This window comes from Wolffia australiana, chromosome 17 (genome assembly GCF_029677425.1).
Source record: "Wolffia australiana isolate 7733 chromosome 17, ASM2967742v1".
Lineage (NCBI taxonomy): Eukaryota > Viridiplantae > Streptophyta > Magnoliopsida > Alismatales > Araceae > Wolffia > Wolffia australiana.
Window position 1 is genome coordinate 2,193,688 of NC_135851.1, and position 17,468 is coordinate 2,211,155.

The window sequence follows — 17,468 nt, forward strand, 5'->3', positions numbered from 1 at the left end:
CATTCTATCCAAAAGACCCAAAACCTAAAAAAGACCAAACAAACAACAAATCATGCTCCAAATCAGTGGTGAAATCTATTAATGATACACAACACATTTAAAATATAAGAAAATTTCATAAATACTTAAAAAGGGTCAAAACCTTATGAGAATGCCGGGCTCATAGAACCCACATCCTTCCATTCAAAATATCCAAAAGTAAGAAATAAACTAGAAAAACTTATTCTCCTCCAAATAATTGGCAAAACTCTAATCATATAATATTCATTTTAAATATACGAAAGCTTAAAAGCTATTAATTTTTTTTAATTAAGTCAGAAGAATGCCATGCCCATACAACCCATATCCTTCCATCCAAAAGACCTAAAATTACAAAAAAGTCCAAACAAAAAAGTTGATTACGCTCCAAATCAATGAAAACTCTACTAATTCCACACCATTGCATTTAAAATATAACAAAGTGTCGCATGAACTTGGAGAAAACTTTTAAACCCCAGAAGAATGACATGCACATACAACTCACATTCTTCCATCCTAAAAACCCCAATCCTACCAAAGAAAACAAACATAAAACTTATTTTTCTTCAAATCAATGACAATAATTCTAATCATAAAACATTTTGTTTAAAATATAAGTAATTTTAACAGGTAATTGAGAAAAAAAGGCTTGAAACCCCAGAAGAAATACATAATCTTACACCACCATACAAATATGATACTGCTTCAAATCAATGACAAAATCTAATAATCATACACGATTAAAATTTAAATATAAGAAAGTATCACATGAGCTTTGAGAAAAGTTTGAAATCTCAGAAATATGACATGCTCATGAAACCCACAGTCTTCCGTTCGAAACACTCAGAACCTAAAAAAAAACTAACAAAAACCTGATTCTGCACCAAATAAATGACAAAATTTCTTATCATACACAGTTGCGTTCAAAATATAATAAATTGTCACATGAACTTAGAGAACAGTTTAAAACCTCAGACGAATATCATGCTCATGCAAGCCACATTCTTCCACCGAAAAGACCCAAAATCTAAGAAAAAAACAAAAAAATACTCTGCTCTAAATTGCTAGCAGAATCTACCGATCACTCACCATATCATTGAAAATATAAGAAATTATCACATGAACTTTAACAAAGTTTAAAGCCCCAGAATAATGCATGATCATTTAACCCACATTGTTCCATTCAAAAGACCCAAAACCTACAGAAAAACCAGACAGAAGACTTTCTGTGCTTCAAGTCAATAGCAAAATCTACAAATCACACACAATTTCATTCAAAATATGGGAAGTATCCCATGAACTTAGAGAAAGGTTTAAAACCCCAGAAGAATTCTGTGGTCATTTAACCCACATTCTTCCATCAAAATGGCCCAAAGCCTACAAAAAATCATGTTGATTCTGCTTCCAATCTTCGGAAAAATCTGTCATACAATATTTGATTTAAAATACAAGAAAGTATCACATGAACTTTAAAAAAACTTAGAACCTCAGAAGAATGCCATGCTCATACAACCCACATTCTGCCATTCAAAGGACCCAAAACCTACCAAAAACAAAATAACTGATTCTACTCCAAATCAGTAGAAATAATCACTCACCATTACATCTAAACTATATGAAAGTATCGCATAAACTTAGAGAAAAGTTTAAAAACCCATAAGAATCCCATGCTTCTACAACCCATATTCTTCCATCCAAATACCCAAACAATGACAAAAACTCCTAATCATACATCATTTCCTTTAAAATATTACTAAGTTTAACATGAACTATATAAATGAGCTTAACACCCCAGAAGAATGCCATGCATGTACAACCCACATTCTTCCATCCAAAATACCTAAACAGTGACAAAAACTTCTAGTCATACAACATTTCATTTAAATTATAAGTTTAATAAAAATATAAGTAAGTTTAACATGAACTTTATATTATAAAAGAGCTTAAAAACCCCTGAAGAACGCTATAATCTTACACCATCATACCAAGAGAAGATCGTCATCGCCAGCCAACCCAACCCCCGATTCCCGCAGATTCCGCCGCCAAAATCTCATCTTGCCGGCGGGTTTTGTCTCGATTCCCTTCTCGAATCACGAGGTTCTCTCCCCAATAAATTATTCAAGAAATTGAATTCTTGATTACGTCTGCTATTTAATCATCATCTCAACCCATCTGCCGATGTGGATCGAGTTGTTTGGTCGAGGGTTGCTTCTTCCTCCTCGCTAGGTTTTCGTCCTTGTTCAAACTCTGATCCACACGGATTTTCGGTTATCCATGGAGGCCGATTCCGGCAGCAGCCGCCTGGATTTCGGTCTGATGGAATTCGGGTTCGATTTCTTCCTGATGGGTTGTTAATCGGTCTTCGATCCTGCAATCGATCGTAGAGAATGGATGTTTGATTGTGGGTTTTGAACAGGTGCGAGCATTACCGGCGGAGATGCAAGATTCGGGCCCCGTGCTGCGACCAGATCTTCGGCTGCCGCCATTGCCACAACGAATCCGTGGTGGGTTTCTTCGATTTCGTTGATGAACGAGTAATCCTTGGCGATTCTTACGTTTTTTATTTTTTTTTACTGGGTTTGAAGGCCGATCGCCACGAGCTACGCCGCAATGAGATCAAGAAGGCGAGTCCTCTTGCTCTGGTTTTCTCGCAATCTGAAATTTTACGTGATGTTTTGTTTTTTTCTCTCGATCTTTGCAGGTGATTTGCTTGATCTGCGACGAAGAACAACCGGTAAATATCGACAGAAGAGGTTTAAATTGAAATTTTTAAAGATTTTTTTTTTCTGAGTTGTTTGGCTCTTCTCATCAGCCCTCTCAAGTGTGCTCGAGCTGTGGTGTTAACATGGGGAGCTATTTCTGCGGAATCTGCAATTTCTACGATGATGATGTGAGCTGTTCTTGATTCTTTCCTTGTGATTTGCTTCAGAATTTCTGGTTTTCCGATTATCCAGCTTGATTTTGCTGGTTTTCTAGACAGAGAAAGGACAATATCACTGCGACGACTGCGGTATATGCAGGTAGATCATTGTATTTTCTTGATTAATTCTTCTTTGTGAACAAACTTTTGAGAAATTTAAATGCTGGGTCTGAAATTCAGAGTCGGTGGTAGCGAAAACTTCTTCCATTGTCAGAAATGCGGTAAGTTTGATGATCATTGTTCAAGTGAAAAATTCAGTTCCCTTTAAAACAATGCAACTTTGATCCTAGTTTGAATTTTCTGGGCAGGCGCTTGCTATTCTGTAGAACTACGAGATAAACATATGTGCATAGAGAATTCAATGAGGCATCATTGCCCTGTTTGCTACGAGGTATAATCGCCAATTTTTCAGGCATCCTAGTTCATCACATTGGAGTTTTTTCGCTAAATTTGATTTTTTTTCTCCCTTTTTTGCAGTATTTATTCGATTCTTTGCAGGAGACTAGAGTTCTAAAATGCGGCCATACAATGCACTCAGAATGTCTTGATGATATGCTGTTACACAGACAGTAAGAAATAAGCATTTCTTTCAGAAAAAAAAAAAACTATACCAATAACCGTTTTGTTCAGCATTACTGATCCTTGAGATGATATCTTGCTATAAAAACAAAAAATACTCACGTGGTAAGAATTAAATAGTTTCCCGTTCTGTGACTGATATGCACGCTTGGCATCAATGTTTGGGTTGTTCTTCTCATGTGGAAAAACTTTTTTGAAACATTCTCATGTGGAAAATACTTGGAGATAATAAAACATTAGTGGAAAAGTCGGTTCATCAAACATATCTTTAGGTAATATTTTAATGTAAAGATGTATCTTGCCATCAAAGAAAGATATTGTTGAGGCGACCATCATGTCTGATGATTATATCTGCTATTTTATCTTACTTGGAAAACAATTTGGAACTTGGAAAACAATTTTGATATAACTTGGAAAACAATTTTTTTCTCCAGCCTTGAAGATTCTGAAATATTGTCTAATTTCCTTGAAAGCCAAAAACTTGTTCCAGTTGAAGTTCTCATGTTCTAATATTCTAAAATAATTTTATTATTTGGAAAAGGTATGCCTGCCCAATATGCTCAAAATCCATGGTTGACATGAGCAGATACTGGAGGAAGCTGGACGAGGAGGTCAGTACCCTTTTTCCTGCCTTGAATCATATAGATAGGGATGGTCCGATCACGTGTGGTGCGCAGTTGCATGGTCATTGCGTGGTGCGGTTTGAATACTCAAACCACCCATCACACAGCCTGCAAAGCATCCACTGCACATACGTCGTAGACTCTCGGGTTGAGCGGTTGTGCAATTCCGGGGCTGTTTTATCTTGTTTCATGCTCACTCTCTCTCTCGTTTTTCTTCTCTATCATCTCTCTAACTTTCTGTCATTTCTCATGTCTCTCTCCCTCTCCTTGTTCATCTCTCTCTTTGCCCATTCTCTCTTTTGTTCATTTCTCTCTTTGCTCTTTCTCTCTCTTTTTGTTCATCTCTCTCTCTCCTCTCTCATTGCTCATCTCTCTCGCTTTCTCGTTGCTCATCTCTCTCTCTCTCTCTCGATACTCATCTCTCTCTGTTCATCTCTCTCTCTCTCTTGTTGCTCATCTCTCTCTCGATGCGCATCCTTCTCTCTCTCTCTCTCGTTGCTTATCTCTCCCTCGATGCGCATCTCTCTCTCTTTCTTGTTGCTCATCTCTCTCTGTTCATCTCTCTCTCGATGCGCATCTCTCTCTCTCTCTCGTTGCTCATCTCTCTCTCTGTGTTCATCTCTCTCTCGATGCACATCTCTCTCTCTCTCGTTGCTCATCTCTCTCTCTGTGTTCATCTATCTCTCGATGCGCATCTCTCTCTCTCTCTCTCGTTGCTCATCTCTCTCTCTCTCTGTGTTCATCTCTCTCTCAATGCGCATATCTCTCTCTCTCTCTCGTTGCTCATCTCTCTCTCTCTCAATGCTCATCCCTCTCTGTTCATCTTTCTCTCTCTCCCTTTCGTTGCTCATCTCTCTCTCTCTCGTTTCTCCTCTCTCTGTTCATCTCTCTCTCTCGTTGCTCATTTCTCTCTGTTTATCTCTCTCTCTCATTGCTCATTTCTCTCTGTTCATCTCTCTCTCTCATTGCTCATTTCTCTCTGTTCATCTCTCTCTCTCTCGTTGCTCATTTCTCTCTGTTTATCTCTCTCTCTCATTGCTCATTTCTCTCTGTTCATCTCTCTCTCTCTCTCGTTGCTCATCTCACTCTGTTCATCTCTCTCTCTCTCTTGTTGCTCATCTCTCTCTTTCTCTCTCTCTCGTTGCTCATCTCTCTCTGTTCATCTCTCTCTCTCTCTTGTTGCTCATCTCTCTCTCTCTCTCGTTGCTCATCTCTATCTGTTCATCTCTCTCTTTCTCATCTCTCTCTCTGTGTTCATGTTACGATCCCCATGGAGATCTAACAAAACCAAGAAATGGGACGGGGGGTAGAGAGGAGAATAGGAGAGATGGAAGAGGTAAGAGAGGAGAAGAGAGAACAATAGGTGAACAAACTCTCGAGAACCTCCGAATCATGAGTTCTTGCTCTCACGAAAGCCGGATACAGCTACTCGTTCTGAGAAACCACAAGTTGATCTTTCATCAAAAGTCCTTCTAATGACCTTACAAGGGGTATTTATAACCCTACGATTTCAAGAATTGGTTATCTCATCAGGACTCTTACAATACATCCCCCATCGGCGACAGCTTGTTCTCTCTCTCTCTCTCGTTGCTCATCTGGTCTCTCTCATTTTTCATATCACTCTCATTTTTCATCCCTCTCCTGCTGTTCCTCTCTCTTTGCTTATCTGGTCTCTCTCTCTCTCTCTCTCATCACTCTCATTTCTCATTTCTCTCTCTTGTTGCTCCTCTCTCTCTCTCTCATCTCTCAGCCAGTTTTGAGCTGTGTGCAGTTCAGATTACTGCCCCAGAACCGCCCTGCTCACGGGGCAATGGAAATCCGCTCATGTGGGGTCAAACTCCACGCCTAACTTCACTACCATCCCTCATATTTCTTTAGATATTTGACACAAATTTAAGCTAATGCATGAGTGGTGAATTCAAAATTTACATTTTTCAGGTTGCAGCCACCATCATGCCTCATGATTATCTGACCAGAAAGGTATGTTTGATCTTATCCCACCAAAATATATCCATTTAGAGGAAAAACCCAAAATATATCAAGTTTGGGCCAATTGAGTGGCCCAGTGGGCTCAGCTAATTCTAAATGGGCCGGTTTGGGCCGATTTTCCAGGTCTGGATTCTGTGCAACGATTGCAATGTGACGTCGGAGGTGGCCTTTCACATTGTAGGCCAGAAATGTGAGCAGTGTTCTTCTTATAATACCCGCAACGTTGCCCCTCCTGCCACTCACCAGTGCTAGAGGCCTTGGAGGAAACCCTAAAATGTGAAAACCCATTTATACCCCTGCCATGCAGGTGAAGTTGAACCCACCCAATTCATGGGTTCTTTCTATCTATGGCATTAATTTATATCATTGTGACCATGATTACTATAAGTTGATTACAGTGATCTCTCTCTCTCTCTCTCTCTCTCTCTCTCTCTCTCTCTCTCTCTCTCTCTCTCTCCCTCTCTCTCCCCTTCCCTCCCTTTCTCTCTCCAAAGTTGCTCTCTCTCTCTCTATCTCTCTTCCTCCCTCCCTCTCTCACTCCAAAGTTGCTCTCTCTCTTCCTCCCTCCCTCTCTCTCTCTCCAAAGTTGCTCTCTCTCTCTCTCTCTTCCTCCCTCTCTCCAAAGTTTCTCTCTCTCTCTCTCTTCCTCCCTCCCTCTCTCCAAAGTTGCTCTCTCTCTCTCTCTCTCTTCCTCCCTCTCTCCAAAGTTTCTCTCTCTCTCTCCTTCCCTCCCTTTCTCTCTCCAAAGTTGCTCTCTCTCTATCTCTCTTCCTTCCTCTCTCTCTCTCTCTCTCCTTCCCTCCCTTTCTCTCTCCAAAGTTGCTCTCTCTCTCTCTCTCTCTCTCTTCCTCCCTCCCTCTCTCACTCCAAAGTTGCTCTCTCTCTCTTCCTCCCTCCCTCTCTCTCTCTCCAAAGTTGCTCTCTCTCTCTCTCTCTTCCTCCCTCCCTCTCTCCAAAGTTGCTCTCTCTCTCTCTTCCTCCCTCTCTCTCTCTCTCTCTCTCTTCCTTCCTCCCTCCCTCTCTCTCTCGGCCAATCCAAAGTCTTCTCTCTCCTTTGTCCCTTGAAAAAAAACAAGCTCCATCACCTTCCTTGGCCAGACCAGAACTCCTCTCCTTGTATCTTCAAAAAAACCATGAACCATTCCCTTGGCCAGCCAAACATAGAGTCTTCTATCTCTCTCTCTTCAAAAAAGCCAAGGATGATTTCTCATCCTTGCCCAGCCCAAAAGTCCTCTCTCCCTCAACTTTCTCTCTCTAGAAAGGGGTCTCTGTATCAGTGAATGTGGAGACTGCCAGCCCGTCCGCGCCGGAGGCGCCGGTCCCCGTCCAGGCCTGGAGGGCTGGCCTCGCTCGGCAGGCCCCCACGGGCCGCCGCCAAGGACAGCCCCACCGGCCCGCCATCCTCGTGCGGCGCCGGAAACTTCTCGCTCTTGCTCCTCCCCTTCCGCTGCCTCTGAATTCCACACCCCGCACCACCACCCATTTTTATACTAATCAGTGCTTTTAATTAAATGACTAAACCAATATTAAACTAACCTCTTTCAAAACAAGTGCAAATTCACAAGGGAAACTAAAATGAGCAAGAATAATGCAACAACTGGTCTCTGGGTTGTACTTATAGTGCAGGGACGCGGACGGGATGATTTTTTCATCCCGGGACGAAAAAATTGTCCCATCAGAGGGTACCAAAGAATTTCGGAGCGAAAATTCGTTCCGAGGACCACCGGACGGGACGGTTTTTGTCCCGTGGGACGAAAAAATTGTCCGTCCAGAAGTCTCCGGACGATGGACGGACGACTCTGGACAGAAAACCGCCAGATTCACATCCGACGGTTGAGAAGTTGCAGCGTGGCCTCGCTAGGACAATTTACAATATATTAAAAATATAAAATGTGTTTTTTCGTCTGGGACGAATTTTGGGACGAAAATTCGTCCCGGGAGGACTGGACGGGATGGTTTTTTTGTCGGTGGACAAAAAAACCGTCCCGTCCTTCGTCCACGTCTGGGACGATCCGGAACTATACTTGTACTTCAGGAAAGGGAACTAGGAGAGAGAGAATAAGAGGGAAAATTATTAAGGAGAATCTGGAAAGTGAAAATTAGAGAGAATGAGACAGGGAACCAAGGCGCTATGGAGAACCACAAAATTAGATTTACATACATGCAAACTTAGATACAAATGCATTCATTCACATAGACATAGAAATAGAGATAGAAAAATAGATGAATGAAAGGATGGATGAATAGGTAGAAAGAGGGGGGGAGGGAGAGATAGAGAGGGGTAGGGAAAGAGATACAGAGAGGGGGGGAGGGAGAGATAGAGAGAGTGGGGGGGATAGATAGATAGATAGATAGATAGATAGACAGATAGATAGGGAGATGGATAGATAGATAGATAGACAGATAGATAGGGAGAGAGATAGATAGATAGATAGGGAGAGAGAGAGAAACAGAGAGGGGGAGAGAAAGAATGAATGGTGAAAGGGCCAAGGTTCTAAGGTGTACCCAGAAAAGCAACAGTAGAGAGAGAGAGAGAGAACCGAGAATCTAGCAGTTGGGCCTCTACTTTACAAAGCATGAATAAAAATTGCATGTTGTCCATCTTCTCTCAATGTAATGATGTGGGGCAGAAGCTACCATACGTCTCAAGAAAATAGCAGAATAAAAAAACGGGCCCAGTCGCATGTAATTATGTTTATGAATGAACAAAGAAAAGCATGTCATAATAAATAAAAATTTCGGGATGGATGGATGAATGGATAGATAGATAGATACAAAGATAGACATGAACAAAGAGACATAAATTCACATTCTCTCCTATTAATGATGTGGAACCCAAACCGCCATCCACCAGAAGTAAAAAAATAGCAGAATAAAAAACAGGACAACCAGCATCTAATCATGTTGATGAATGTAAAAAAGTATGGTACCATGTTTAAAGCATTTACGACGAGAGAAACACATCATGTGATGTACATATATTTTCGAGAGAAAAAGCAGGATAAAAAAGAGGATGAGTTGCATCATATTATGTTTATAAATGTAAAAAAGCACGAGCATCTTATCATGTATAACGATGGGAAGGATGGATGAACGGATAAAAATATAGCTAAAGAGCGATATAACATATATAGATATTTAGTTAATAGATGGTATATGGATGAGTGGTTAGAGGCCCATACGTCGAGGTTTGCTTGAAGTTCTGCATTCGCCTCTGGGGCAGGCATTGCCCTTGGAGGCCGCTCTCGCGGGCGAGACTTTCGACTGCCGTTTGGATTGTATCTTCCGCTTTGGGCTCTCGCTCTGCCCGGTAACAAGAGGAAATTTTATAATCAGCAAATTTCACAAAGAATTTTTTTTTTTTGAAGAGAGATTTGAAGCGGTCACCCGACAAAGCGGTAACCACCCAGAGTTGCATGTTCTCACAGAGAAAAATTTCATCAGCCAGATAATTTATATTTGTTCAAGAAATATGTATTAAAATAGAAGAAATATTAATTAAAAATATTTTATATGGCATTTGTATCTTCCAGTAACAAATATAAATTATCTGGCGAGACTTCCGACTGCCGTTTGGATTTGTCTCTATCTATTGGTGGGGAGGTATATGAAAGAACGAATAAGTGGATTGAGGAATGAAAGCTCGAAGACAAAGAGAACCGGGCTTTTCCAAAGAATAACGTATCTTCCACTTTGGGCTCTTGCTCTACCCAGTAACAAGAGGAAAATTGATAATCAGCAAATTTCACAAATAAAAATTTCTTTTTTTTGTGAAAAGTGATTTAAAGCGGTCACCCGATGAAGCGGTAACCACCCGGAGTTGCGTGTTTTCACAAAGGAAATTTTCATCAGCCAGATAATTTATATTTGTTACAGAAATATGTATTAAAAATATTTTCTATGGCATTTGTATCTTCCAGTGACAAATATAAATTATCTGGCGAGACTTCCGACTGCCGTTTGGATTGTATCTTCCACTTTGGGCTCTCGCTCTACCCAGTAACAAGAGGAAAATTGATAATCATCAAATTTCACAAATAAAAATTCCTTTTTTTTTTAAAAGTGATTTAAAGCGGTCACCCGACGAAGCGGTAACCACCCGGAGTTGCATGTTTTCACAAAGGAAATTTTCATCAGCCAGATAATTTATATTTGTTACAGAAATATGTATCAAAATAGAAGAAATATTCATTAAAAATATTTTCTATGTCATCTACTAGACATTCACTGATCTCAACGCTCAAAAGATATTGATGATCTATTTTGATGATTATTCCAAGAGGCTGTTACAGGTCTAACTTAATGTAGAAAGGTTGATATTCTATCATACGGATTCATTGCTCGATCATTAGTATGATATATGGAAAATGTAACGAGAAAGTTGTCAAAGACGAGCTCCATTTATATCCAAAGCACTGAGAAAAAATTACTCAACACGTCTACAGGAAAGGAGAAAAAGGGAAAAAATATTTACGACAGACCTTCTAGCTTCTTCATCTCTGATCTTGGCATCCAACTCTTTACTAGGAGGATACTTTGGCAAACTTGATGGTTCGCATGCGTAAGGCTCCGTTGTGAAAAACTGTGGCACCAGACCAAATGTTGAATTAATCAAAAACATGGATGGCGCAAAGTCAGACCATGAAAATATACACATAGAAAACGAAAAAAAAATCAATGTAAGACTCCAACTTAGATCACTATTACTTAAACCATGACCTCAGATTTGGAAAAGATGTCTCTGTTTCCAGTCTCGTGATTAAAACAATGTGGGTAATAACAATTTTGGACCTATGAAATTTATTTATATAGTTCACATGAAGAACAGTCAGATGCATACTGTCAGGGTATCGGCAGGTAACCCAACTAGTGAGAAGGGGATAGAAACAAAGGGGGTAGAAGCTAGACCGGCCAAAGCCCTCAGGGCGCCACCGCTGTAGCCGTCCTTCATCACATTGCCTGATGACTTAATTTCAGACTATGCATTAAAAAACTCCAAAAGTCTCACAAAAAGACCCCTCAGGCTTTATCCATCCTTCCAAAAAAAGACCAAAAAAATAGAATTTCTCCCCATATTAAGCCCCCAAAGGCTGGCCCATGGCACGGGTATTCTTCCGGAAACAGGTTTCTTCAAGAGAAAAAGAAACCTCAGCACATAATGATTCTGATTAGGTATTGATCAGTGTAATCAGCGTAAGAAGAATGCAAGCAGTGCAAAGTTAGAGTGCAATTGCTTAAAATGTGATCTCCGATACAGTGGAAATGTCTTCCTAAACAATCGTATAAAAACAAATGTGGGTAACAAAAACATGTAGTTACAAATAAACAAGCCCAGAGGGAAAAGAAACTCACTCTACTTTTCAGCGCAGCAGATGCAGACTGGCGCTCAGCTGGGTCAATTGCCAGCAGAGTTTCAACTAATGCTAGCGAAGAAGATGGAAAATCTTTAAAAGTCTCTGCTACGCATCTTTTATATGGTTTCTGAGGCTTAAATACAGAGGTATGCGGAAGCTTTGACTTCTTCCAATAATCCTCCGATGGCGAGCCGCATAGTTTGAAAATCTTGTGCAGCTGCTCAACCTGATAAATTAGTTCGAATTATTACATCGCTTAAGGTTAGTGTTCCCTCAACGTTCTATACTTCTTTCTGGAGGAGAAAAACAGTCGAGAACTACAAAAAAACTCAATATTTCAAGTAAAACGATCATAATAGACAAAAATTTTAGCTGTTCAACCCCTCATTTACAATTTTCCTATCATCGACAGACGACTATGAAAATTTGTGCCGTTACATTAGCCAATTTTGAAGTTTCAAAGGATGTCTTAATATTCATTCATTTGAAGTAAAAATAAATAAAAATTGGCATAATTGGGCAGCTTCTACCATCAACGAGGCACTATGCACGCATTCTCATCACTTTTTTTCTGTGGCATGATTTTCTTCAAAAAAGAAAAAAGATATGCTGCGACCAGTTATTGGCAATTTCGTCCTCATCATTGTCATCCTGGTCACAGACCAATGATAATGACAGACAGTTTTGTCATCGTCTATAATCATCTGAGTGAGATTTACAGAGGGAATGAGATGAGAGGCGATGACTAGACAAAGTCATCATTGTAAGTGCCATCTAACGGACAGAAGAGAGATGATGACACTCTCATAGTCGTTATTATAATCCTGGCGTGGATTAACAACAGCAAAGAAGATAGATGACTTGTCATCATCATCGGAGAGCCAAACACTAGCTGCGACATCCAACATGGAATATATGCATTCAATACCTCATTCCGACCAGGCATGATGGGTTTCCCTGCCAGGAGCTCTGCCAGAATGCATCCTGCGCTCCATAGATCGACGCCTGCACCGTAGTGAGTGGCTCCAAGAAGAAGCTCTGGAGCCCGATACCAAAGTGTGACCACTCTGCTAGTCATGGGCTGCTTTTGCTCTGGATCAAAGATTGAAGCCAGCCCAAAATCCGCAATTTTCAATATTCCATCGTTATCTAGCAGGAGATTAGAACCCTTTACATCCCTGTGAAGCACTCCCCTTCCATGGCAATGATCAAGCCCAGACAGCAGCTGATGCAGGTAACACTTAACCTGTTTCACCAAAGTGCCTTCCTCAGTTTTTAGTTTTCGAATTGTGTTCTTCAGCACATCTCGATGATGTCAGCATGTGATGTTGATGATGAAACAGATGGGCAATTAAAGATTTGACACTGACTTTGTCAAAGGCAATGATCATCAAACTCGTCCAGGGATAACTGTCACCATCAACATCATCGTCTACCATAACAATAATCAGTGTCAACATCATCATCAACCAACCAAAAAAGACGTCGACACATTGTCAATGGTGGCTGACAATTGCCAATCAATTTGTGTCATCTTATAGACAGACATTTACACGATGTTGATGTGTTGCTTATGATGGCATCAACAGTCTACCGCAACAGTTCAGGACAACCCCGGAAGCAACATCATCTCCAACAAAGCAGGGAACCATCAACATCATGATGGGGACTGTTATTGTCATCATCAATGTCAATTATCAACGAGGATTGATGAGGTCGACGTTGACAGTTGCCAAACCCTGAATATTGAGAATGGAAGATGTAGAAGAAATGCCCACCTGAGGTTCGGAGAACTTGATCCCTGGAGTGGCGGCAAGCCCGGCAAGATCATGCTCCATGTATTCAAAAACAAGGTACAAGCTGCAGGACATTCTTGAAGTTACCAGTCCTTGGAGCTTCACCACGTTGGGATGATTCAATCTTCTCAGGATGAGAATCTCTCTGGCCATGAATCTGACGCTCTCTCTCTCTGAATTGTCGAATCTCACCTTCTTCAAGGCCACGATCTTGCCATTGAGTGTGTCTCTGGCCTTGTAAACGTTGCTGTAAGTCCCCTGCCCAATCTGATTACGCGCAGATGGAGTGAACCCCAGTGGTTGAAAAATTGAACAATAAAAAGATGGATAGAACTAAATAAAATGATATATTAGCTAGATATATAGCTTGATACATAGATAGATAATTTGATATATTGAAAGACATTAGATAAGTGGATGGATAAATAGAGAGTTTAATAGATAGATAGACAGACAGATCAATAAATAGATGGATTGATATGTTGATAAACACAGAGCGAGATAGATAGATAAACAGACAGAGATATAGATAGATGAACAGATACTTTGACATATTGATTAACAGACAGCGAGATAGATAGTTTGATACGTTCATAGAGATAAGTTTGATGTAGCCACCGACAGGTAAACACATTTTGATTTAAAGATAGAGAGATTCATTGACAACCATACGGACAGATCGATGGATAAATAGTTTGATATATACTTAGAACGACAAACACATCGATAAAAAGATAGATAAAAAGTTTGACGTATACATAGAACGACCAAAACAAATTGATAGAATAGATAAATAGTTCGATGTATATATAGAGAATGGCAAACAGATATAAATGAAAAAATAGTTTTATGTATAAATAGAATGAAAAACAGATAAATAATTTGATGTATACATAGAATAATAAAAAACTGATTTTTTTAACAATAAAAATATAAAAATTGATAGAACAGATAAATACTTTGCTGTATACATAGAATGACAAACAAATTGATAAATGGATAGATAAGTAAAGGGTTTTGTGCATACATTAACAAAAAAAATTGATAAATTTTTAGAATAGATAAATAATTTAATGTATATATATAATTGACAAACAGATTGATAGATTGATGGATGATCCAAATAGTTTGATGTATAGATAGAATGACAAACAGATTGATAAATTGATAGAACATATAAATACTTCGTTGTATATATAAAATAACAAAAAGATTGATAGATGATCGAAATTGTTTGAAGTATATATATGGAATGACAAACAGATTGATAAATTGATAGAACAGATAAATACTTTGCCGTGTATTCAAAATGACAAACAAATCGATAAATTGATAGAACAGATAAATACTTTGCCGTCTATTCAAAATGACAAACAAATCGATAAATTGATAGAACAGAGAAATACTTTGCCGTATATTTCAAATGACAAACAGATTGATAAATTGATAGAACAGAGAAATACTTTGCCGTATATTCAAAATGACAAACAGATTGATAAATTGATAGAACAGAGAAATACTTTGCCGTATATTAAAAATGACAAGCAGATTGATAAATTGATAGAACAGATAAAATACATTGCCGTATATTCAAATGACAAACAAATCGATAAATTGATACAACAGATAAATACTTTGCCGTGTATTCAAAATGACAAACAAATCGATAAATTGATAGAACAGATAAATACTTTGCCTAGTATTCAAAATGACAAACAAATCGATAAATTGATAGAACAGATAAATACTTTGCCTAGTATTCAAAATGACAAACAAATCGATAAATTGATAGAACAGAGAAATACTTTGCCGTATATTCAAAATGACAAGCAGATTGATAAATTGATAGAACAGAGAAATACCTTGCCGTATATTCAAATGACAAACAAATCGATAAATTGATAGAACAGATAAAATACCTTGCCGTATATTCAAATGACAAACAAATCGATAAATTGATAGAACAGATAAAATACCTTGCCGTATATTCAAATGACAAACAAATCGATAAATTGATAGAACATATAAATACTTTGCCGTGTATTCAAATGACAAACAAATCGATAAATTGATAGAACATATAAATACTTTGCCGTGTATTCAAAATGACAAACAAATCGATAAATTGATAGAGCAGATAAATACTTTGCCGTGTATTCAAAATGACAAACAAATCGATAAATTGATAGAACAGAGAAGTACTTTGCCGTATATTTCAAATGACAAACAGATTGATAAATTGATAGAACAGATAAATACTTTGCCGTATATTCAAAATGACAAACAGATTGATAAATTGATAGAACAGATAAATACTTTGCTGTATATTTAAAATGACAAACAGATTGATAAATTGATAGAACAGATAAATACTTTGCTGTATATTTAAAATGACAAACAGATTGATAAATCGATTGAACAGATAAGTACGTTGCTGTATATTTAAAATGAACAGATAAATACTGTGCTGTGCATTTAAAATGACAAACAGATTGATAGATTGATAGATGATCTAAACAGTTTGACGCATACACAAACAATGCCAAACAAATCGATAGATCGATGAGCAGACAGACAGCGGAACCTTGTCGAGCTTCTGGAAGGAGTCCGCGCGGCGGGGGATCCATCCCCGGATGGCTTCTCCGGCGACCTCGACGAGCCACGGCGGCCAGCCAGCGGCGATCTGCTCCCCGAGGGTGTTCTTGGGGGGATTGCTGAGCCTAGGGTTGGCCGCCGCGGTCTTCGGCTGCAAATCGCGGGCCGATTCAACCCCATTTCCGGCGGTCTGGCGATCGACGACGGAGGAGGGTTTGGGGAGGGAAGAGGAAGGGGAGGGGTTGGTGGGGGCGGGGGAATGGCGAGAGAAGAAGCATCCCATCAGCGGCGTGGGAGAGCTTCATCGCTCAGCTCGGAGGTCCGGCAATGGCGACGGGCGATCGAGCTCGAGCTCGAGCAGAAGACATGCTACTGCTGCCCACCATACGCTCGCAGACTGGCTGGAAGAGAGAGAGAGAGTGTGTGGGGTGGAGTGAAGGATAATTTATAGGGTTGGGGTAGAGAGAGGAGATAGAGAGAGAGTATGGTTTAGAGTGAAGTTAATTTAAAACTTAAAAGGTTGGGGTAGAGAGAGGAGATAGAGAGAGGGTATGCTTTAGAGTGAAGTTAATTTAAAACTTAAAAGGTTGGGGTAGAGAGAGGAGATAGAGAGAGGGTATGGTTTAGAGTGAAGTTAATTTAAAAGGTTGGGGTAGAGAGAGGAGATAGATAGAGAGAGAGAGAGAGAATGGACTGGAGTGAAGGTTAATTTATGAGTTTGGGGTAGAGAGAGGAGATAGAGAGAGAGTATGGTTTAGAGTGAAGTTAATTTAAAAGGTTGGGGTAGAAAGAGGAGATAGAGAGAAAGAGAGAGAATGGATTGAAGTGAAGGTTAATTTATGAGTTTGGGGTAGAGAGAAAAGATAGAGAGAGAAAAGAGAAAAAGAGAGTGAAAGAGGAAGAGAGAGTATGGTTGGAGTGCAGGTTAATTTGTGCGGTTGGGGTAGGGAGGAGAGAGAGAGAAGAGAGAGAGAGAGAGAGAGAGAGAGAGAGAGAGAGTATGGTTAGAGTGAAGGCTTTATGAGGTTGGGGTAGGGAGGAGATAGAGAGAGAGAAGAGAGAGAGTATGGTTGGAGTGAAGGTTAATTTACGAGGTTGGGGTAGGGAGGAGAGAGAGAGAGAGAGAGAGAGTATGGCTGGAGTAAAGGTTAATTTTGGAGGTTGGGGTAGGGAGAGGACATAGAGAGAGAGAAGAGTGAGAGTACATTTGGACTGAAGGTTAATTTATGAGCATGGATTAGAGAGAGGAGATAGAGAGAGAACATAGAGTGTGTAACTGGCTGGAAGAGAGAGAGTATATTTGGATTGAAGGTTAATTTATGAGCTTAAGTTAGAGAGAGGAGATAGAGAGAGAGAGAGAGAGAGAGAGAGAGAGAAGAGAGCGTGTGTGTAACTCGGTGGAAAAGAGAGAGAGAGAGAGAGAGAGAGAGAGAGAGAGAGAGAGAAGAGAGAAGAGAAACTGTGTGTGCAACTGGCTGGAAGAGAGAGAGAGAGAGAGAGAGAGAGAGAGAGAGTATGTTTGGACTGAAGTTAATTTATGAGGTTGGGGTAGAGGAAGGAGATAGAGAGAGAAAGAGAGAAGGGGGAGAGAGTA

The 17,468-nt window shown here is 39.7% G+C and overlaps 2 protein-coding genes across 3 annotated transcripts; one reads left to right on the plus strand and one right to left on the minus strand.

The window, feature by feature from the left end:
* The first annotated feature begins 2,006 nt into the window (after positions 1 to 2,006).
* Positions 2,007 to 6,504, plus strand: LOC144714677 (CHY-type/CTCHY-type/RING-type Zinc finger protein). The gene is made up of 12 exons (XM_078589459.1): positions 2,007 to 2,345; positions 2,435 to 2,522; positions 2,604 to 2,642; positions 2,720 to 2,752; positions 2,831 to 2,908; positions 2,995 to 3,038; positions 3,119 to 3,159; positions 3,247 to 3,329; positions 3,416 to 3,507; positions 4,059 to 4,128; positions 6,079 to 6,120; positions 6,253 to 6,504. Exons 1-12 carry the CDS (start codon positions 2,293 to 2,295, stop codon positions 6,379 to 6,381), a joined length of 792 nt encoding a protein of 263 aa, XP_078445585.1. The 5' UTR covers positions 2,007 to 2,292; the 3' UTR covers positions 6,382 to 6,504.
* Positions 6,505 to 7,226: 722 nt separating this feature from the next.
* LOC144714676 (putative serine/threonine-protein kinase At1g54610) lies at positions 7,227 to 16,279 on the minus strand. 2 transcript variants are annotated; one of them, XM_078589457.1, is made up of 7 exons: positions 15,864 to 16,279; positions 13,262 to 13,546; positions 12,412 to 12,729; positions 11,482 to 11,709; positions 10,611 to 10,711; positions 9,312 to 9,432; positions 7,227 to 7,582 (listed from the first exon to the last, which is right to left on the minus strand). In XM_078589457.1, exons 1-7 carry the CDS (start codon positions 16,155 to 16,157, stop codon positions 7,403 to 7,405), a joined length of 1,527 nt encoding a protein of 508 aa, XP_078445583.1. In that variant the 5' UTR covers positions 16,158 to 16,279; the 3' UTR covers positions 7,227 to 7,402. The 2 variants fall into 2 exon arrangements, with proteins under 2 accessions (XP_078445583.1, XP_078445584.1); XM_078589458.1 differs by lacking the exons at positions 7,227 to 7,582; positions 9,312 to 9,432 and adding an exon at positions 10,013 to 10,121.
* Positions 16,280 to 17,468: the final 1,189 nt, after the last annotated feature.